The 17,722-nt window shown below is 41.2% G+C and overlaps 1 protein-coding gene across 1 annotated transcript in view; it reads left to right on the forward strand.

Moving 5' to 3' along the window:
• The window catches only part of LOC103260491 (ST13, Hsp70 interacting protein), a 35,858-nt gene that overhangs the window by 8,368 nt on the left and 9,768 nt on the right, over window positions 1–17,722 (forward strand). The window contains exons 2-7 of the mRNA XM_021712380.1: window positions 1,817–1,874; window positions 4,585–4,663; window positions 10,103–10,173; window positions 13,284–13,350; window positions 16,742–16,826; window positions 16,971–17,081. Coding sequence (XP_021568055.1) covers window positions 1,817–1,874; window positions 4,585–4,663; window positions 10,103–10,173; window positions 13,284–13,350; window positions 16,742–16,826; window positions 16,971–17,081 — 471 coding nt within the window. The remainder of the gene's footprint in view (window positions 1–1,816; window positions 1,875–4,584; window positions 4,664–10,102; window positions 10,174–13,283; window positions 13,351–16,741; window positions 16,827–16,970; window positions 17,082–17,722) is intronic.

The following is a 17,722-nucleotide window of genomic DNA, read 5'->3' on the forward strand; positions in this document are numbered from 1 at the left end:
TAGTTCCAGCTACTTGGAAGGCTGAGGCGGAAAGATCGCCAGAGCCCAGCAGGTCAAGGCTGCGGTGGCCAGGAGCGGCCACTGCACTCCAGTCTGGGCGACAGAGTGAGACTCCAACTCGGAAAAAAAAAAAAGTTGCTGGCTTTTTTTATTGTTGCTGGGGGGTTTTTTTTGTTTGTTTTTTGTTTTTGAGTTGGCGTCTCACTCTGTTGCTTAGGCTGGAGGGCAGTGGCATGCTCATGGCTACCGCAGCCTCCACCTGCTAGGCTCAGGCGATCCTTCTGCCTCAGCCCTCCAAGTAGCTGGAACCACAGGCGCATACCACCATGCCTGGCTAATTTTTTTCTGATTTATTTTAGAAACAAGATCTCGCCATATTGCCCAGGCTGGTCTCGAACTCGTGGGCTCAGACAGTCTTGCCTCCACCTCGCAAAGTGCTGAGTTTACAGGAGTGAGCCACTGTGCCTGGCTTATTATGTTTTTAAGGCAAATTTCTATAAAGTTGCTTATAGCTTTCACTATTGTGGCATACTCTTTTTTTTTTTTTTTGAGTCGGAGTCTCACTGTGTCGCCCAGACTGGAGTGCAGTGGCCGCTCCCGGTCACCGCAGCCTCGATTTGCTAGGCTCCGGTGATCCCTCTGCCTCAGCCTTCCAAGTAGCTGGAACTACAGGCGTGCGCTACCACGCCTGGCTAAGCCACCGAGCCCAGCTTGTGGCATACTCTTAAATCCATCAAATAATTTAGTTACTGGGCTGCTGCATGTAGCCCATATGCTGTAGGGTCTGCACCACTAATTGTAGTCTTGTTTCCCTTTGTTTTCAAGTTATATGCCTATAATTTATGGTGTTGCCCTGGACCATTTGGAAAAGAAGGGTTTATAGTAGGCTGAGAGGAAGTATAAATGGGTATAGTTGAGCAAGAATAAGGAGGAAAAAATCTGAATGTGAGGGTCAAGTGAATATAAGCAGGAAAAATTCTTATAGGTTCTAGTCAGAGGAAACAAACATTTGAGTTATTATGACTGCCTAATTAATAAATTTCCTTTTTGACTTTAATTGAACCGCTCTTACTAAATGTCAAGTTTAACGTTTTGGATTCAAATGTACCTACTAAGTTGAATTCTAAACTTAATAGCTTGTACAGATGATTTTGTCATGCAGTGTTGACATCTCTGCCTCTTTTCCTCTGGGAATTGGCGCAGAGAGCTATGTGTTTATGTTTATTAGGCTTATTGGGGCAAGAAAAGGGTTTCACTAACCAGTATGCTAAAAATAAATTTAAGACAAGAAAAAACTTAACCACAGTAATACTAAAGCATTCAAATTAATTGAGAGTTTACTTTTTTATTCTTTTTTAAAATATTTTTTAATTGTGCAGAATAAGATTTTAGTAACTTGAGCACAAGCTTCTAACACCCTTTCTCCCAGATTTCTGCTAGAACGAACCACAAAGCATGTACTTGGGAGACAGGCCTGGAAGCTGGAACCCAGGAATGTGTATCTCTCAAATGCTAGCATTCCTATGGAGGAGACTCTAGGGTAGAGTATTAATTTTTTTTTCTTTTCTTTTCTTTTTTAATAGAGATGGGGGTCTCTGTTGCCTGGGCTAGTTTTAAACTCCTGGGCTCAAGTGATCCTCTTGCTTTCGCCTCCCAAATTACTGACATTATAGATGTGAGCCACCACACCCAACTGAGAGTTTACTTTCAAATTTTTATAAAGGTAGCCATCTAAACTTTTTTGTTAGGTATAAATATATTGCTTGAAATAGTAAATTTTTAATTTTCTTAACAAGTTTTTCTTGTGTTTCTCAAGCATGGGAGGTAAAGTACCACCTGCTACTCAGAAAACTAAATCAGAAGAAAATATCAAGGTAAGTTTTAATTTTAGTTGTTTGTTTAGTGATAAAGTATTGTAAGATTTCTTAGGGAGTGTTTTTTTAACTGCTGCTCTCCACTTAGCACTCTTGATTTCCCCAAGTTCACTTGGAATTAAGATCTTTTAAAATTTCTGTTTGTCTTTATAAAATTTCTGCTTGCAGACCAAATCTCTGAAATCTGATTTGAAACAGAAAATTTGGGGTTGAATGTTTACTGTGTTTTAGAATAAATATTACAGCTGGGCTCGGTGGCTCAGCCTGTAATCCCGCGCCTTTGGGAGGCTGAGGTGAGTGGATTGCCTGAGCCCGCGGGTTCGAGACCCGCCTGGGCAGCGAGACCTCATCTCTACAATAAATCAAAAAAATCAGCCGGACGTGGTAGCACATGCCTGTAATTCCGGCTACTTGGAAGGCTGAGGCGGAAGGGTTGCCGGAGCCCAGCAGGCGAGGCTGCAGTGGCCGGAAGCGGCCACTGCACTCCAGTCTGGGCAACCGAGTGAGACTCCAACTCAAAAAAAATAAATAAATAAAAATAAAAATAGAATAAATTTTACATGTGTATGATATGTATGGCCTATAACTGGTAAGCTCTGTGGATGGTGCCCATCTGTAGTCTTCATCACTGTCTTACTTACAATATAATATGTCTTATGCATTTTAGATACATTGGTAGTATTTACAAAGTAAATGAAGTACCCCACATCAATAATTTTCCGGTTTTTTTGGTCCTATTACTTGAGTGATATTTCTGAATGTGAATCATTTAGTATATTTGCTGAAAGGATATTTAAGATTAGGAGGTGGTTGCCAGTAGCTGAAATTTAGAGAAGGGGGGTAAATAAACTTTTAAGAATGCTTTCTTGAGAATTTTTTGTTTCTCATTTTCTGTCTTCTAAAAGGTTTTTTCACAAGTTTTCTTAAATTTAAGCTGTCTTAAATTGATCAGAAAATTTGCTGTTTTATTAAATAGAACTCTAAACATGGTTTATCTTTCTGAATATGAGAATAGAAGTTATGTGTATGAGCATGTGGAATGAGAAAAAGTTAAGGAAATGCCCAAAAAGTGATTATCCTTTTTTTTAGAGGAATTTATCAGAGTTTTTTATTTTGTTTTTAATAATTTATAAGAGTTTAGTATTTTCTGAACTCCAGATAGGATATTTTGACACTTGGTAAACATATATGAAGGCCAAGTTATGTTTAGCCTATGTCCTCACTACAAATTTTTTTTGTAATAAAAACATTTTAGCATTATAATTGATCTTTTCAGTATATTCTAGAGTATCTCGACTTTGCATGTTTGATAGTGACCCAACAAATGTTTTGTAATAAGGTGGGACTTTGATTCTAAATTTTATGAAACAAAGGAGAAAGCAATGAAAAAAACTGATTAATGAAGATATTAATACAGCTGAGTGAATAGATGAAAGAGTGCTGATAATGGTATATAATTTCCAAGACACACAGCATTGTTAGTGCAGAGTTGTCTCACACATACAGAAAATATCCTAGAATGGGATATACAAGAAACCACATTGGTTACTTAACAGGATACAAATGAAGTTTGCCTTCCATCATGTGTACTTTTAATACCTTCCGTTATTTTCATTGTATATTGCAGTTCCATAGACTTTTTGTTTATAATTCCAAAACTCAAAGATACTTGAAAACGTAAGATTTTTAGTAAATTAGGCAGTAAAACGTGAATGGACATGAGACTGCTTATGAATATTCAAACTTTAATAGTTTGCAACGGAAAATAGTAACGTGGGCCAGGCACATTGGTTCATGCCTATAATCCCACCACTTTGGGAGGCCGAGGTGAGAGGATTGCCTGAGCCCACAGGTTGTAGACAAGCCTGGGCAACTCAGCGAGACCTCATCTCTACAGTAAATCAAAAAGACCTGGGCGTGGTGGTGCGTGCCTATAGATACAGCTACTTGGAAGGCTGAGGCGAAAGAGTCACCTGAACCCAGCAGATAAGAGGTTACAGTGGCCATGAGCATGGCACTGCACTCCAGCCTGGGTGACAGAGTGAGACTCTAACTCAAAGAACAAACAAAAGAAAATAGTAATGGGGAGTTTGTGAATTGCTGTACCCAGTGAAGGTGTTAGGTAATATATGGTCTATGCATTGTATTAGCTATCTAAAATCCAAAAATTTTTAAGTTCTAAAACTCATTGCTCCAAAGGTTTGGATAAGAGACTAGATCTATAAGTCAAAAAAGAAGAAACAACCTAAAACTAGTATAATGAAACAAGGAAAGGAGCATTACGACTGAAATATAATGTGAACAGTTTTATATGTGAACAGCCGGGCTCGGTGGCTCAGCCTGTAATCCCGTGCCTTTGGGAGGCTGAGGTGAGTGGATTGCCTGAGCCTGTGGGTTTGAGACACGCCTGGGCAGGTGAGACCTCATCTCTACAATAAATCAAAAATTAGCCGGGTGTGGTAACGCACACCTGTAGTTCCAGCTACGTGGAAGGCTGAGGCGGAAGGATCGCCGGAACCCAGCAGGTCGAGGCTGCTGTGGCCAGGAGCGGCCACTGCACACTCCAGTCTGGGTGACAGAGTAAGACTCCAACTCAAAAACAAAATAAATATATATATGTGAACAGTTTATTGATCAATTTGTATAAAGTAGTGTAAATACTGGGTGTGTTGTTAAATACTGATAGCACTGTTTGCCTTCCTTTTGCTAGGAAGAAAAAACAGATAATAAGAAGATGGAGGAGGAAAACATAAAGACAGATGAACCATCAAGTGAGGAAAGTGATCTAGGTGAGAAGATGGTAGCTAGTTTGTATTTCATAATCTATGATATGATCCTATGTTGATTTTATTAAATTGGCTAAATTGGCACTGCCTAATACAAATAAAATAACACTTACATATGAAACTTAGAATTTTCTGGTAGCCACGTTTTAAACTGAAAATAAGCAAATGAAGTAAATTCAAATATAGTATGTAAGCCAATGATAATATTGGTTAAGATATTGAAATACATGTAATTGAAATGATAAAATTAATGTATTATTTTCCTTTTTTTCATAGTAGATCCAGAGTATATTTTACACATATATAGCACTCCTTGATTCAGATGTTATATTTTTATTGGATATAATTTAAACTTCATTACACTTGTATTTGGAAACATTGGGTCACAGCCCAGGTTATTCTAAACATACTTTAGAAGTTTTCCTCTGCCGGGCATGGTGGCTCATGCCTACAATCCCAGCACTTTTGAGAGGCTGAGGTGAGAGGATTGGCTGAGCCCACGGGTTTGAGATCAGACTGGGCAACTTGGTGAGACTTCAGCTCTATAATAAATCAAAAAATTAGCTGGGCATGGTGGTGTGTGCCTGTAGTTCCGGCTACTTGGAAGGTTGAGGCGAAGGATCACCTGAGCCCAAACAGGTCGAGGTTGCGGTGGCCTTGAGCATGCCACTGCACTCTAGCCTGGGTGATGAGTGAGACTCCAACTCAACAAAGAAAATGTTTTCCAGTAACTGAGTTGAGTAAAAAAAAAATTATTTTTCTTTTTTCTTTTCTTTTTTTTTGTGGGGGGGATTGTAGTCTCACTCTGTCGCCCAGGCTGGAGTGCAGTGGCATGCTTACGGCCTCCCCAGCATCGACCTACTGGGCTCCAGTGATCCCTCTGCCTCAGCCTTCCAAGTAACCAGAGCTACAGGCATGTGCTACCACACCCAGCTAATTTTTTTGATTTGTTGTAGAGATGAGGTCTTGCCAAATTGCCCAGACTGATCTCGAACCCGCAGGCTCAGGCAATCCATTTGCCTCAGCCTCCCAAAATGCTGGGATTACAGGCGGAGCCACTGAGCCCTGCTAAGTATTTTTCTTTAGTAGTTGCAATCATGTTGGTAAAACTAGTTCATATTAAGAAAAATTGTTATGTGTGTCTTAGGTCAATTTCCCCCCTCCAAGGCCACAAATTGATAGAATTTCTTCATGAACTTGGAAGTCTCTTGAGACTATAATTATACCTCAGTTACTAACTGGACAATCATCTCTTATGTCACAGAACCTAAAGAAAAGCACTTGAGGCCAGGCTCAGTGGCTTAACCTGTAATCCCAGCATTTAGGGAGGGCAAGGTGAGTGGATTGCCTGAGCCTGCCGGTTTGAGACCAGCCCGGGAAACTTGGTGAGACCTCATCTCTACAATAAAATAAAAAGTAGCCAGGTGTGGTAGCACGTGCCTGTAGTTCTGGCTACTTGGAAGGCTGAGGCGGAAGAGCCCAGAAAGTCGACACTGGGGTGGTCGTGAGCTTGCTTACCACTGCACTCCAGCCTGGGCAAAGGAATGAGACTTCAACTAAAAAAAGAAAAAAAAAATAACAAACTTGAAATTTTTCAAATTTTGAATCAGTTTTTCTTTTATGTTATTAGAAAGATCTTGTATTCTATTGGCAATTGTTTGGGTGCTTAATTGAAGTTGCTAAAATATCTTTACTGTTTCCCTTTATTTATTTATTTATTTTATTTTTTTATTTTTTATTTTTTGAGTTGGAGTCCCACTCGGTCGCCCAGACTGGAGTGCAGTGGCCGCTCCCGGCCACCGCAGCCTCGACCTGCTGGGCTCCGGCGATCCTTCCTCCTCAGCCTTCCGAGTAGCCAGAATTACAGACATGCGCTACCACGCCCGGCTGATTTTTTGATTTACTGTAGAGATGAGGTCTCGCTACCCAGGCGGGTCTCGAACCCGCAGGCTCAGGCAGTCCACTCACCTCAACCTCCCGAAGGTGCGGGATTACAGGCTGAGCCACCCAGCCCGGCTTGTTTTTTTATTTTTTGAGTCAGTTTTTTCACTTAGTTGCCCAGGCTAGAGTGTAGTGCACAGTCTCGGCCACCACGACATTTCCTGCTGGGTTCAGATGGTCCTTGCATTTCAGCCTTCCAAATAGCTGGAACATCAGGCGCGCATCACCACACCTGGCTCATTTTTTGATTTATTGTAGAAATGAGGACTTACCACGTTACCTGTGCTGGTCTCGAACTCTTGGGCTCAGGCAATCTTCTTGCCTCTCTGCCTCCCAAAGTGCTGGAATTACAGGTGTGAGCCATTAGACCTGGCCTAAAAAGTTTTTTTTTTTCTTTCTTTAGTGGGGGTCCCACTCTGTGCCCCAGGCTGGAGTACAGTCTGGAGTACAGTGGCACGGTCACAGCTCACTGCAGCCTTGAACTGCTGGGCTCAGTGATCCTTCCTCCTCAGCCTTTCAAGTAGCTGGAACCACAGGCACGCGCCACCATACCCGGCTTTTTGTAGAGACAAGGTCTCACCAGATGATCCTTTTGCCTCAGCCTCCTGAGTAGCTGGGTCTACAGGCACATGCCACTATGCCTGGCTAGTTTTTAAAAATTTTTTTGTAAAGATGAGGTCTCTCTATATTGCTCAGGCTGATCTGAACTTCTGGACTCAAGCAATTCTCCCGTCTCCTTCTCAGAGTACTAGGATTACAGGTGTAAGCCACTGTGCGTATGCTTTAAAAAAATTTTTTATACCAAGGGTGCTCAAAAAAAAGTATACACATTTTGAGACATGTTACCTATGTATTACGTTTAGTGCCATAATCAGAAGCGTCTAGATGCTGATGGTAATGACTTTGAGCACCTCTTGTAATTGTAGAAGTCAAATGTGGCTTGTGTTTCTCTCTTGTTATTATTATATGTTGAGTATTAAAATTTTAATACAGTTTTTTCCTTTCTTGAAATGTGTATACTGCCGGGCTCGGTGGCTCAGCCTGTAATCCCGCGCCTTTGGGAGGCTGAGGTGAGTGGATTGCCTGAGCCCACAGGTTTGAGACCCACTTGAGCAGCGAGACCTCATCTCTGCAATAAATCAAAAAATCAGCCGGCCGTGGTAGCGCATGCCTGTAATTCCGGCCACTTGGAAGGCTGAGGCAGAAGGATCGCCAGAACCCAGCAGGTCAAGGCTGCGGTGGCCAGGAGCGGCCACAGCACTCCAGTCTGGGCAACAGAGTGAGACTCCACCTCCAAAAAAAAATGTGTATTTTTTTATGACTCTTACTGCAGCAGACTCTGTTGAAGCAAATTATAGTTGCCATTTAATATTAAATATACAATTTTTATTGTTTTGGTTCTAAGTATAAGCCTTGAGACTCAATTCTGCATCTGTAGTAAGCCTTTATTTTAAAATACAAATTTGCCACCGGGCACAGTGGCTCATGCCTGTAATCCCAACACTTTGGGAGACCGAGATGGGAGGGATTACCTGAGCCTACGGTTTAGAGACCAGTCTGGGCAACTTGAAGAGACCGCATCTCTACAATAAATCAAAAAAGCAGGCATGGAATGCTTAGGCAGAAGGATCACCCGAGCCCAGCAGATCAAGGCTATGGCAACTGTGAGCATGCCACTGCACTCCAGCTTGGGCGACAGAATGGGACTCCAACTCAAAAAATACAAAATACAAATTTGTCCGTGCTACTTTATTCTTTCTTTCTTTCTTTTTTTTTTTTTTTGAGGCAGGGTCTCAACTTTGTCGCTTAGGCTGGAGTGCAGAGACACAATCACCGTTCACCACAGCCTTAAACTCCTGAACTCAGATGATCCATCTCAGTTCCCAAGTAGCTGGAACTATAGGCATGTGCCACCATGCCTGGCTGATTTTTTTTTTTTTGTAGAGACGAAGTCTCCCTATGATGTTTAGAAACTCATGGGCTAAAGCAGTTCTCCTGCCTCTGCCTCCCAAAGTGCTGGGATTACAGGTGTGAGCCACTATACCCAGCCCATGCTGCTTTTAAAGATGAAAATAATTGGGGGCTGGGCATGGTGGGTCATGCCTGTAATCCCACTGTGGCTCAAGTAGGAGGATCACTTAAGACTAGGCATTCAAGACCAGCAGCATGGGCAATATAGCGAGACCCCCATCTCTATAAAAAAAAAAATTAATTGAAAGAAGGAAGTATTTGCATACTTCATCAACAAAGGTACCTGCATAATCAACGTTTGTATACCTAACCCTGAATTGTACCCCACATCTTTAAAATAAAGGAAGTATTTTTTAAATATTTTTAACAACTTGGCAAGACTTCATCTCTACAATAAATCAAAAAATTAGCCGGGTGTGGTAGCATGCGCCTGTAGTTCCAGCTACTTGGAAGGCTGAGGCAGGAGGATCACCGGAGCCCAGCAGGTCGAGGCTGTGGTGGCCAGGAGCAGCCACTGCACTCCAGTCTGGGCCACAGAATGAGACTCCGACTCATAAAAATAAAATAAAATATGTTTTAAAAACACATAGTATATCAGTGTGTAGAATAAAATCATTTGAGTTGAATTAGTTTGTTAACAATTACTAGATCAGTGGTGTATTTATGTGTAATACAAGAAACCATGCACACACCAACATTCCTACCACAATCTGATGGTTTTCTTTTTTGAGTTGAAGCCTCTTGTCATCCAGGCTGGAGTGCAGTAGTGTGCTCACAGCCACCGCAGCCTAGACCTGCTGGGCTTAAGCAATCCTTCCGCCTCAGCCTTCAAAGTAGCTGGAACTACAGACACACGACACCACACCCAGCTAGTTTTTCTGTGATTTATTGTAGAGACAAGGTTACACCAAGTTGCCCAGACTGCTCTCGGACCCCTGGGCTCAGGCAATCCTTTTGCCTCATCCTTCCAAAGTGCTGGGATTATAGGCTGAGCCACCATACCCAGCCAATAAATTTCTTACATGATGTAACAGTTAAGCTGAAATGTAGTCTTACCAAACAAATCGTTTAATAGGGTAATATTTTATAATGCATCAGTATTTACATTAAAATTAATTAAAATACAATATTTAGTTCATTAGTTGTACTAGCTCTATCATTTTTTAATAATCTAGTGGTAGCCGGGCTCGGTGGCTCATCCTGTAATCCTAGCGCTTTGGGAGGCTGAGGTGAGTGGATTGCCTGAGCCCGCAGGTTCGAGACCTGCTTGGGCAACTTGGCGAGACCTCATCTCTACAATAAAATCAAAAATTAGCCACACGCCTGTAGTTGCAGCTACTTGAAAGGCTGAAGCGGAAGGATCGCCGGAGCCCAGCAGGTTGAGTCTGTGGTGGCCGGGAGCGGACACTACATTCCAGTCTGGGCGACAGAGTGAGACTCCAACTCAAGATAATAATAATAATAATAATAATCTAGTGGCTTTTATATTGTACAGTGTCATCATTATTGTCATTTTCTCAACTTTGGCAGAAATTGATAATGAAGGTGTGATTGAACCAGACACTGATGCTCCTCAAGAAATGGGAGATGAAAATGCAGAGGTAAGTTCAATGATTTTGTTTTCTGCTTGTGAAAGGAATATGAAGAGTCTTCCTATTGTTATGATTTTATTACATGGTTCTTCAGTAAAGCATATCGTAAAATCTTGGGTGGGCAAGGGGGATGGAGGGAGAGAAAAACACATATAGTAAAACCTTTCTCTGACATAAGGCATTTAAGATTTCATTTTATTTTACTACATATAGTGTGAAAATTCCCATGTTATTTTTAACCATTCACTTTAACAGTCTCTGAAATCCCTGTTGTTTCTGGTTTTTACCTGCTCTTTAAATTTGCATCTGGTTTGACTGTATATACTGCAAGTAAAATTCACCTAGGATATATATCTACAAGTGGATTTGTCTGTTAATGGAATATCGAGTGCCAAATTGTATTCCCAAATGGTTTTGTTATAATGGGCTGTCAAGGGAATGAAAATTGAGAGGGTGTCTTGAGAAAAAGAAAATTCTAGATATTACAGAGGTTAGTGGTCTTTCCGAGGGCCATAACACATTAATATATACACAGTGTATTTGTGATATTAACACTGGGTTGTGGGAATGAGGGAAAGTGTCTAAAAAGGTTTCTTGGTGTCTGTCTGATAATGAAACAAGGTTGAAAAACACTGTAGTCTAGTAATAGCAGTTTTAAAATATTGATTTATATCCTCAATACTTGATGTTAGATGTCATCTTTGCCAGTTTTGTGGGAAATTGTATGTCCTTGTGACTTTTACTTTGCATTTTCCTCTTTTCTGATAAGGTTGCACATACTATGTTTATTGGCCTTTCTTAGGCATTTGTGAAGTCCTACTTAGACCTTTTTTCCATTCTTCTATTGGGTCTTTTTCTTACTGATTTGTGTTTCAGTTTATTTATTCTGGTTACTAATTTGTTGCTAGTACTACATATATTTTCTGCTTTGGTTTGTCACTTTATGTTGTCTCAGAAAACAGTACCTTTTAATGCACTTAGATTATATTTTATGCTTTATTGCCTCAAGGATTTAATTGAATTAGTACATCATTTTTTTCCTTCTGAAAATTATATCAGCCGGGCTCGGTGACTCAGCCTGTAATCCTGCACCTTTGGGAGGCTGAGGTGAGTGGACTGCCTGAGCCCGCGGGTTCGAGACCCGCCTGGGCAGCAAGACCTCATCTCTACAATAAATAAAAAAATCAGCTGGGCGTGGTAGCGTGCGCCTGTAATTCCGGCTACTCGAAAGGCTGAGGCGAAAGGATTGCTGGAGCCCAGCAGGTGAGGCTGCGGTGGCCGGGAGCGGCCAGTGCACTCCAGTCTGGGCGACAGAGTGAGACTCCAACTGAAAAAAAAAAAAAAAAGAAAGAAAAAGAAAATTTATCATTTGCCTTTCACCTTTTTTTGGAGTTGGAGTCTTACTCTGTCGTTCGGACTAGAGTGCAGTGCCAATGTTCACGGCCACAGCAGCCTTGACCATCTGGTCTCAGGCAATTCTTTCACCTGTCTTCCAAGTGGCTGGAACTAAACGCATATGCCACCACACCTGGCTAATTTTTTTATTTGTAGAGATGAGATATTGCCAAAGTGCTGGGATTACAGGCATGAGCCACCGCTCCCATACTGCCTTTCACTTTTAATCTACCTGTCCAGTACCATTATTGAAGAATTCCTTTTCCCACCAATGCTAAAATATGAGGCGGACTAAAAGACCAATTATTTTTTGGAGTGTGGGTCCCTTGTAGTACAGATTTCTTCCACTAGGTAAGTGTTCTAGGAACCATTGGCATCGGTGTACCAGCTAGTCTTGTTATGAGAGGCTGCATTCAGCTTCAGTAAATTTTTTTCTTGGAGATTCTTTCAACACATATGCCCATTTCATGATGGGTGATTTACAAGCACACCTGCCCACACCCACTTAGCGTTCTGCAGCTTTTGACCAGAAGTGGCATGACACCTGTGCCCTACCCTCCCTATTCACCTGATCTCTCCCCAAGCAACTTTCTTCCCTGAATGAATAAAGTCCTCAAAGGGAAAGGTTTCACTGATGTGGAAGAGATGAAACAAATACAGCAGAAGCACTAACAGTCATCAAAATTGACAAGTTCAAAAACTTTTTTGAGCAATGGAAAAAGTGTCTCAATAGGTGTACTCTCAAGTGGAGAGTACTTTGAAGGTGACTGAAGTTTAAACATATAAACTGAAGTTTAAACATAAATACATAAACTACAGTTTAAACATATAATATTAGTTTTTATAAATAAATTCTGGTTATTTTGGGTTCCCCCCTCGAATATCGTTTCCATATGTGTGAGTCTGTTTGGGGACTCTCATGTTCTCCTTGTCTATTTTTTTTCTATGTACTAATGTCACATATTATATAGGTTTATACAAAGTCTTGTTATTTTGTAGGGCAAGGACTCCAAAACTTCAGGAGTATTTTGGCTGCTCTTGGCTTTTTGTTTTTTCATATAGATTTTAGATTCAGATTGTCAAGTCTCCCTCCCCAAAATTAGTTTTTTTCCCCCTTGTTAGAATTGCATTAAATCTAAAGCAGGTTAGGGAGAAGATACATCTCCTCACTGTTGAGATTAACTATCTATGAATATGATTAACCATCTAATTTTTGTCTTTTAGTAACTTCGTCACATTTTCCCCATAAGTGTTGTGCATCTTTGTCAAGAACAAATATAAAAATAAGTACTTTTTGTTATCATTTGTCAAAAGAATCTTTAAAAATTACATGTTCTGTTTATTAATAGTATTGCTTCTTTTCAATGTGTCTAGATTTATGATTTATAAATTTATTATGCTTGGGATTTATTGAGCATCTCAGATATTAAGTTTTTAACTTTCTTTAGCTTTGGAACATTTTGAACTGTTACTTTATTCATATATTGCCTCTTACCCATTCACTTTATTTCTGATTCTAGAGCCCTGGTTAGACATATGTTCAACTTTTTTTCTATTTAGTTTTATTTCTTTATGACTCTATGCTGAATTGTGCATGCTTTCTATGTCTAATCTGTTCCATTGATGTTTGAATTGGAATTTTTATGTGTTTCATTTTGATCCAGATTGCTTCCTTATCTTGCCTTCTCTACTACTTCTAAGTTGATTTTTCACTTTCTTCCTAGATAACAGAGGAGATGATGGATGAAGCAAATGAGAAGAAAGTGGCTGCCATTGAAGCTCTTAATGATGGTGAGTAATTTTTTAATCTTTGCTACATTTCTGTCATAGTCTAAATATTTTCCTATCTATTACAGTAATTTAAATAGCATGAAAATGGAAAGGAATTGACATTTGAGTATCTTATCTTGGAGAACATAGTGTCCTACTATCCTGCAACCGCTTCCTCATTGAGGAAGAGGCTGAAATCACTCACCTTCAATTACCATGCCTCTCCGTGACAAATCCTGATTTGATTCAAAACCTCTGCTTTTCTGGCTATATCATGATGTTTTTCCACTGATAAAAAACTTTTAAAAGGTTGAAAGGGTTTTGAGTCAGGGTCTCACTCTTGTCACCCTGGCTGCAGTGCAGTGTGGCATGATCATGGCCCATGGTAGCCTCCTGGGCTCAAGCCATCCTTTCACCTCAGTATACTGTGTAGCTGGGACTACATGCATGTACCACTATATCCAGCTAGTTTTTTAATTTTTTGCAGGGACAAGGTTTTGCTGTGTTCCTGGTTTGGTTCTCAAACCTGGACTCAGCCGGGCTCGGTGGCTCAGCCTGTAATCCCACGCTTTGGGAGGCTGAGGTGAGTAGATTGCCTGAGCCCGTGGGTTCAAGACCCGCCTGGGCAACTTGGTGAGCCCTCATCTCTACAATAAATCAAAAAGTCAGCCGGGCGTGGAAGCGCATGCCTGTAATTCCGGCTACTCGGAAAGCTGAGGCGGAAGGATTGCTGGAGCCCAGCAGGTCGAGGCTGCGGTGGCTGGGAGCGGCCACTGCACTCCAGTCTGGGTGACAGAGTGAGACTCCAACTCAAAAAAAAAAAAAAAAAAATACCGAACACAAGCAGTCTGCCTGTCTTGGCCTCCCAAAGTACTGGGATTGCAAAAGTAGGCTACCATTCCTGACCAGAAGCTTTTTTTTAAAGGTAGTATTAGAACAGTGCCCCTTAACTTTTTATGTAGAACACCCTTGACAAGTGATGTTCATGCATACCATTCTTGTTTTATTCCTTTCATGTTTCATCTTTTTCTAAAAACCGGAGTGAGAGAGTGCTGACAGTATTTAATACAATGTTCAGTCAGTTATAATTTATAAGAACAAATCATTTATAAACATGGGTACTGCTGGGCACAATGGCTCACACCTGTAATCCAAGCACTTTGGGAGGCAAAGGTGAGAGGATTGCTTGATTCCAGGGATTTGAGACCAGTGTGGGCAACATGGAGAGACCTTGTCTCTGCAATAAGTCAAATAATTAGCCAGGCGGGGTGGCACATGCCTGTAGTTCCAGCTGCTTGGAAGTTTGGGGCAGAAGGATCACCTGAGCCCAGCAGGTCAAGGCTGCAGTGGCTGGGAGCGTGCCACTGCATTCCAACCTGTGACAACAGAGTGAGACTCCAACTCAGGAACAAAAAAACCATGGTACTGTGGCTACCCTGAGTAACATTTTGTGCAAACCTCTTCATGACTCTTTCATAATATGTCGCAATGCCATTGTTGAATAAACGCTATCATATAATGCTCATGTGCATTTGGACTTCAGTAATAGATTTAGAAAATGACTAAAATTCTATTTTAGAATGCGTTCACTATTGTTGTTCCAAGTTGGCTTACATGTTCTTTTATTTTTCTATAACCACACCACTTAACTAGTTTTGGTCCTTATCACATGTTTATAGTATTTATACTGCAGTTACCTTATTAGATTGCCTAGCTGAAATAACTATTTCCTTTATTGCTTACTGTTCACTGTCCCTGGATTATTGTTACTTAGAACTGCTTTCTATTTATTGTTCTCTTGCCTGTAACTTTTGACTAAAGATCTCCATCAAAGGATTGTAGTCCTGCTAGAGTCAGAGCCCATATTTTACTTTCCCAGCCTTGATTTTTCCTTTTTGAATATTAAGCTTACATTCCAGTCACACCTCAGTGTCTTAGAATATTCCTTTACTTGTGCTTTACTTTTCCTCTGTAAAGCTCTTCTCCTCATATTTCACCTTTTCACTCATACCTATCAGTTGTTCCCAACCACTGGTCTTCCTGACTATTCCTTTTTTAGGATAACCTTTTCTTCATTTCTCTACCACCTGAGATTCCTATTTATCTAATATTTATTTAGTGGCCTTTTCATGCCTGTTTTTTTGTGAGGTTTTTTGTTTGTTTGTTTGTTTGAGTTGGAGGCTCACTCTCATCCAGGCTGGAGTGCTGTGGCACACTCAAGACCACCATAGCCTTGACCTGCTGGGCTCAGGTGATCCTTCCGCCTCAGCCTTCCAAGTAACTGGAATCACTGGCATGTAGGAGGGCAGACTCCTTGTAGTACAGTTCCCCCAATAGGTGAGTGTTCTAGAAACCCATCTTCATCAGTGTACCAGCTAACATTGTTTTGAGAGGCTGCATTTGGCTTCAGTGAATTTTTTTTGGTGATTCTTTCAGCATATTTGTCCATTTCATAATGGGTGATTTACGAGCACACCTGCCCATACCACACAGTGTTCAGCAGCTTTTGACCAAAAATGGTATGACTCCCATGCCCCATCCTCCCTATTCACCTGATCTTGCCTTAAGCTACTTTTTTTTGTTTCCTTGGGCGAAAAAAGTCCTCAAAGGGAAATGTTTTGCCGATGTGGAAGAGATGAAACAAATACAGGAGAAGCACTAAAAGGCATCAAAATTGACAAGCTCAAAAGATGTTCTGAGCAGTGGGAAAAGTTTGTGAGTTTTTTTTCCCCCAAGTTGGAGTCTTACTCTGTAGCCCAGGCTAGAGTGCAATGGCACACTCATGACCATCCCAGTGTCAATCTGCTGGGGTGGAGAGGATTGCCTTATCCCAGGGGCTCAAGACCAGTCTGGGCAACTTGGCAAGACCTTGTTGCTACAGTAGTTTAAAAAATTGGCTGGGCTCAGTGGCTTGGTCTGTAATCCCAACACTTTGGGAGGCCGAGGCAAGTGGATTGCCTGAGCCTGCAGGTTCAAGACCCACCCAGGCAACTTGGCGAGACTTCGTCTCTACAATAAACCAAAAAATTAGCTAGGTGTGATAGCGCATGCCTGTAGTTCTGGCTACTTGAAAGGCTGAGATGTAAGGATTGCTGGAGCCCAGCAGGTTGAGGCTGTGGTGGCCGGGAGTGTGCCACTGCACTCCAGTCTGGGCGACAGAGTGAGACTTCAACTCAAAAAAAAAAAATTAACTGAATGCACCTGTAGTTCAAGCTCCTTGGAAGGCTGAGGCAGAAGGACCACCTAAACCCAGCAGGTTGAGACTGTGGTAGCTGTGAGCATGCCACTTCAGCCTGGGTGAGAGAGTAAGAGTCTAATTCAAACATAAAAGACTTAATTGGATAAGAGATCAAAACTTTTCATTAATATTTTATCCTCTGAATATTTCTTGATAACTTTTCTTTCACTTTAGGTGAACTACAGAAAGCCATTGACTTATTCACGGATGCTATCAAGTTGAATCCTCGTTTGGCCATTCTGTATGCCAAAAGAGCCAGGTGAGAACTCTAAACAGAAAAGCATCCCCTGGTGAATAATTTTTGCTCGTTTGTTTAGATAGAATTGTGTGTGTGTTAATGCCTAAAGTTTATTGTCTGAAATGGGTTGGAGTCTCACTTTTTAATATCACACTTATTTTTTAGTGTCTTCATCAAATTACAGAAGCCAAATGCTGCCATCCGAGACTGTGACAGAGCCATTGAAATAAACCCTGATTCAGCTCAGCCTTACAAGTGGCGAGGGAAAGCACACAGGTAAATAATAATTTCTACAACTCCTGATGTTTAAAGTGCTTTGTTAAAAAAAATAGCACAAAATTTCCTAAAGACTTAATTTTCAAAGTAATATGTGCCTAGTATGAAGAAGTGAGAGAATATAGTCAGGAAGAAATAAGAAAATAAAAGTTCTTTTCACTCCCTTCATTCAAAGAAAACTACTGTTACCAGTTTTTGACCACATATGGCCAAATGTTAGGTAAGGATTTTTTTTTATGATTAATTCCATGTAAAGAGAGAATGGGCTGGGTGCTGTTGGCTCATGCCTATAATCTCAGCACTTTGAGAGACTGAGGTGAGAGGACTGCCTAAGCCCTCTGGTTCAAGACCAGCTTGAACAACTTGTCAAGACCTCATCTCTACAGTAAATCAAAAATTTAGCCAGGCATGGTGGGTGCGTGCCTGTAGTTCAGCTACTTGGAAGACTGAAGCGGAAGGATAGTCTGAACCCAGCAGGTTGAGGCTGTGGTGGCTGGAAGCATGCCACTGCCCTCCAGCCTGGATGACAGAGTGAGACTCCAACTCAAAAAAAAAAAGCCGGGCTTGGTGGCTCAGCCTGTAATCCCAGCACTTTGGGAGGCTGAGGTGAGTGGATTGCCTGAGCCCGCAGGTTCGAGACC

This window comes from Carlito syrichta, unplaced genomic scaffold (assembly GCF_000164805.1).
Source record: "Carlito syrichta isolate Samal-C Ts95f unplaced genomic scaffold, Tarsius_syrichta-2.0.1 Scaffold303220, whole genome shotgun sequence".
NCBI classification, from domain to species: Eukaryota; Metazoa; Chordata; class Mammalia; order Primates; family Tarsiidae; genus Carlito; species Carlito syrichta.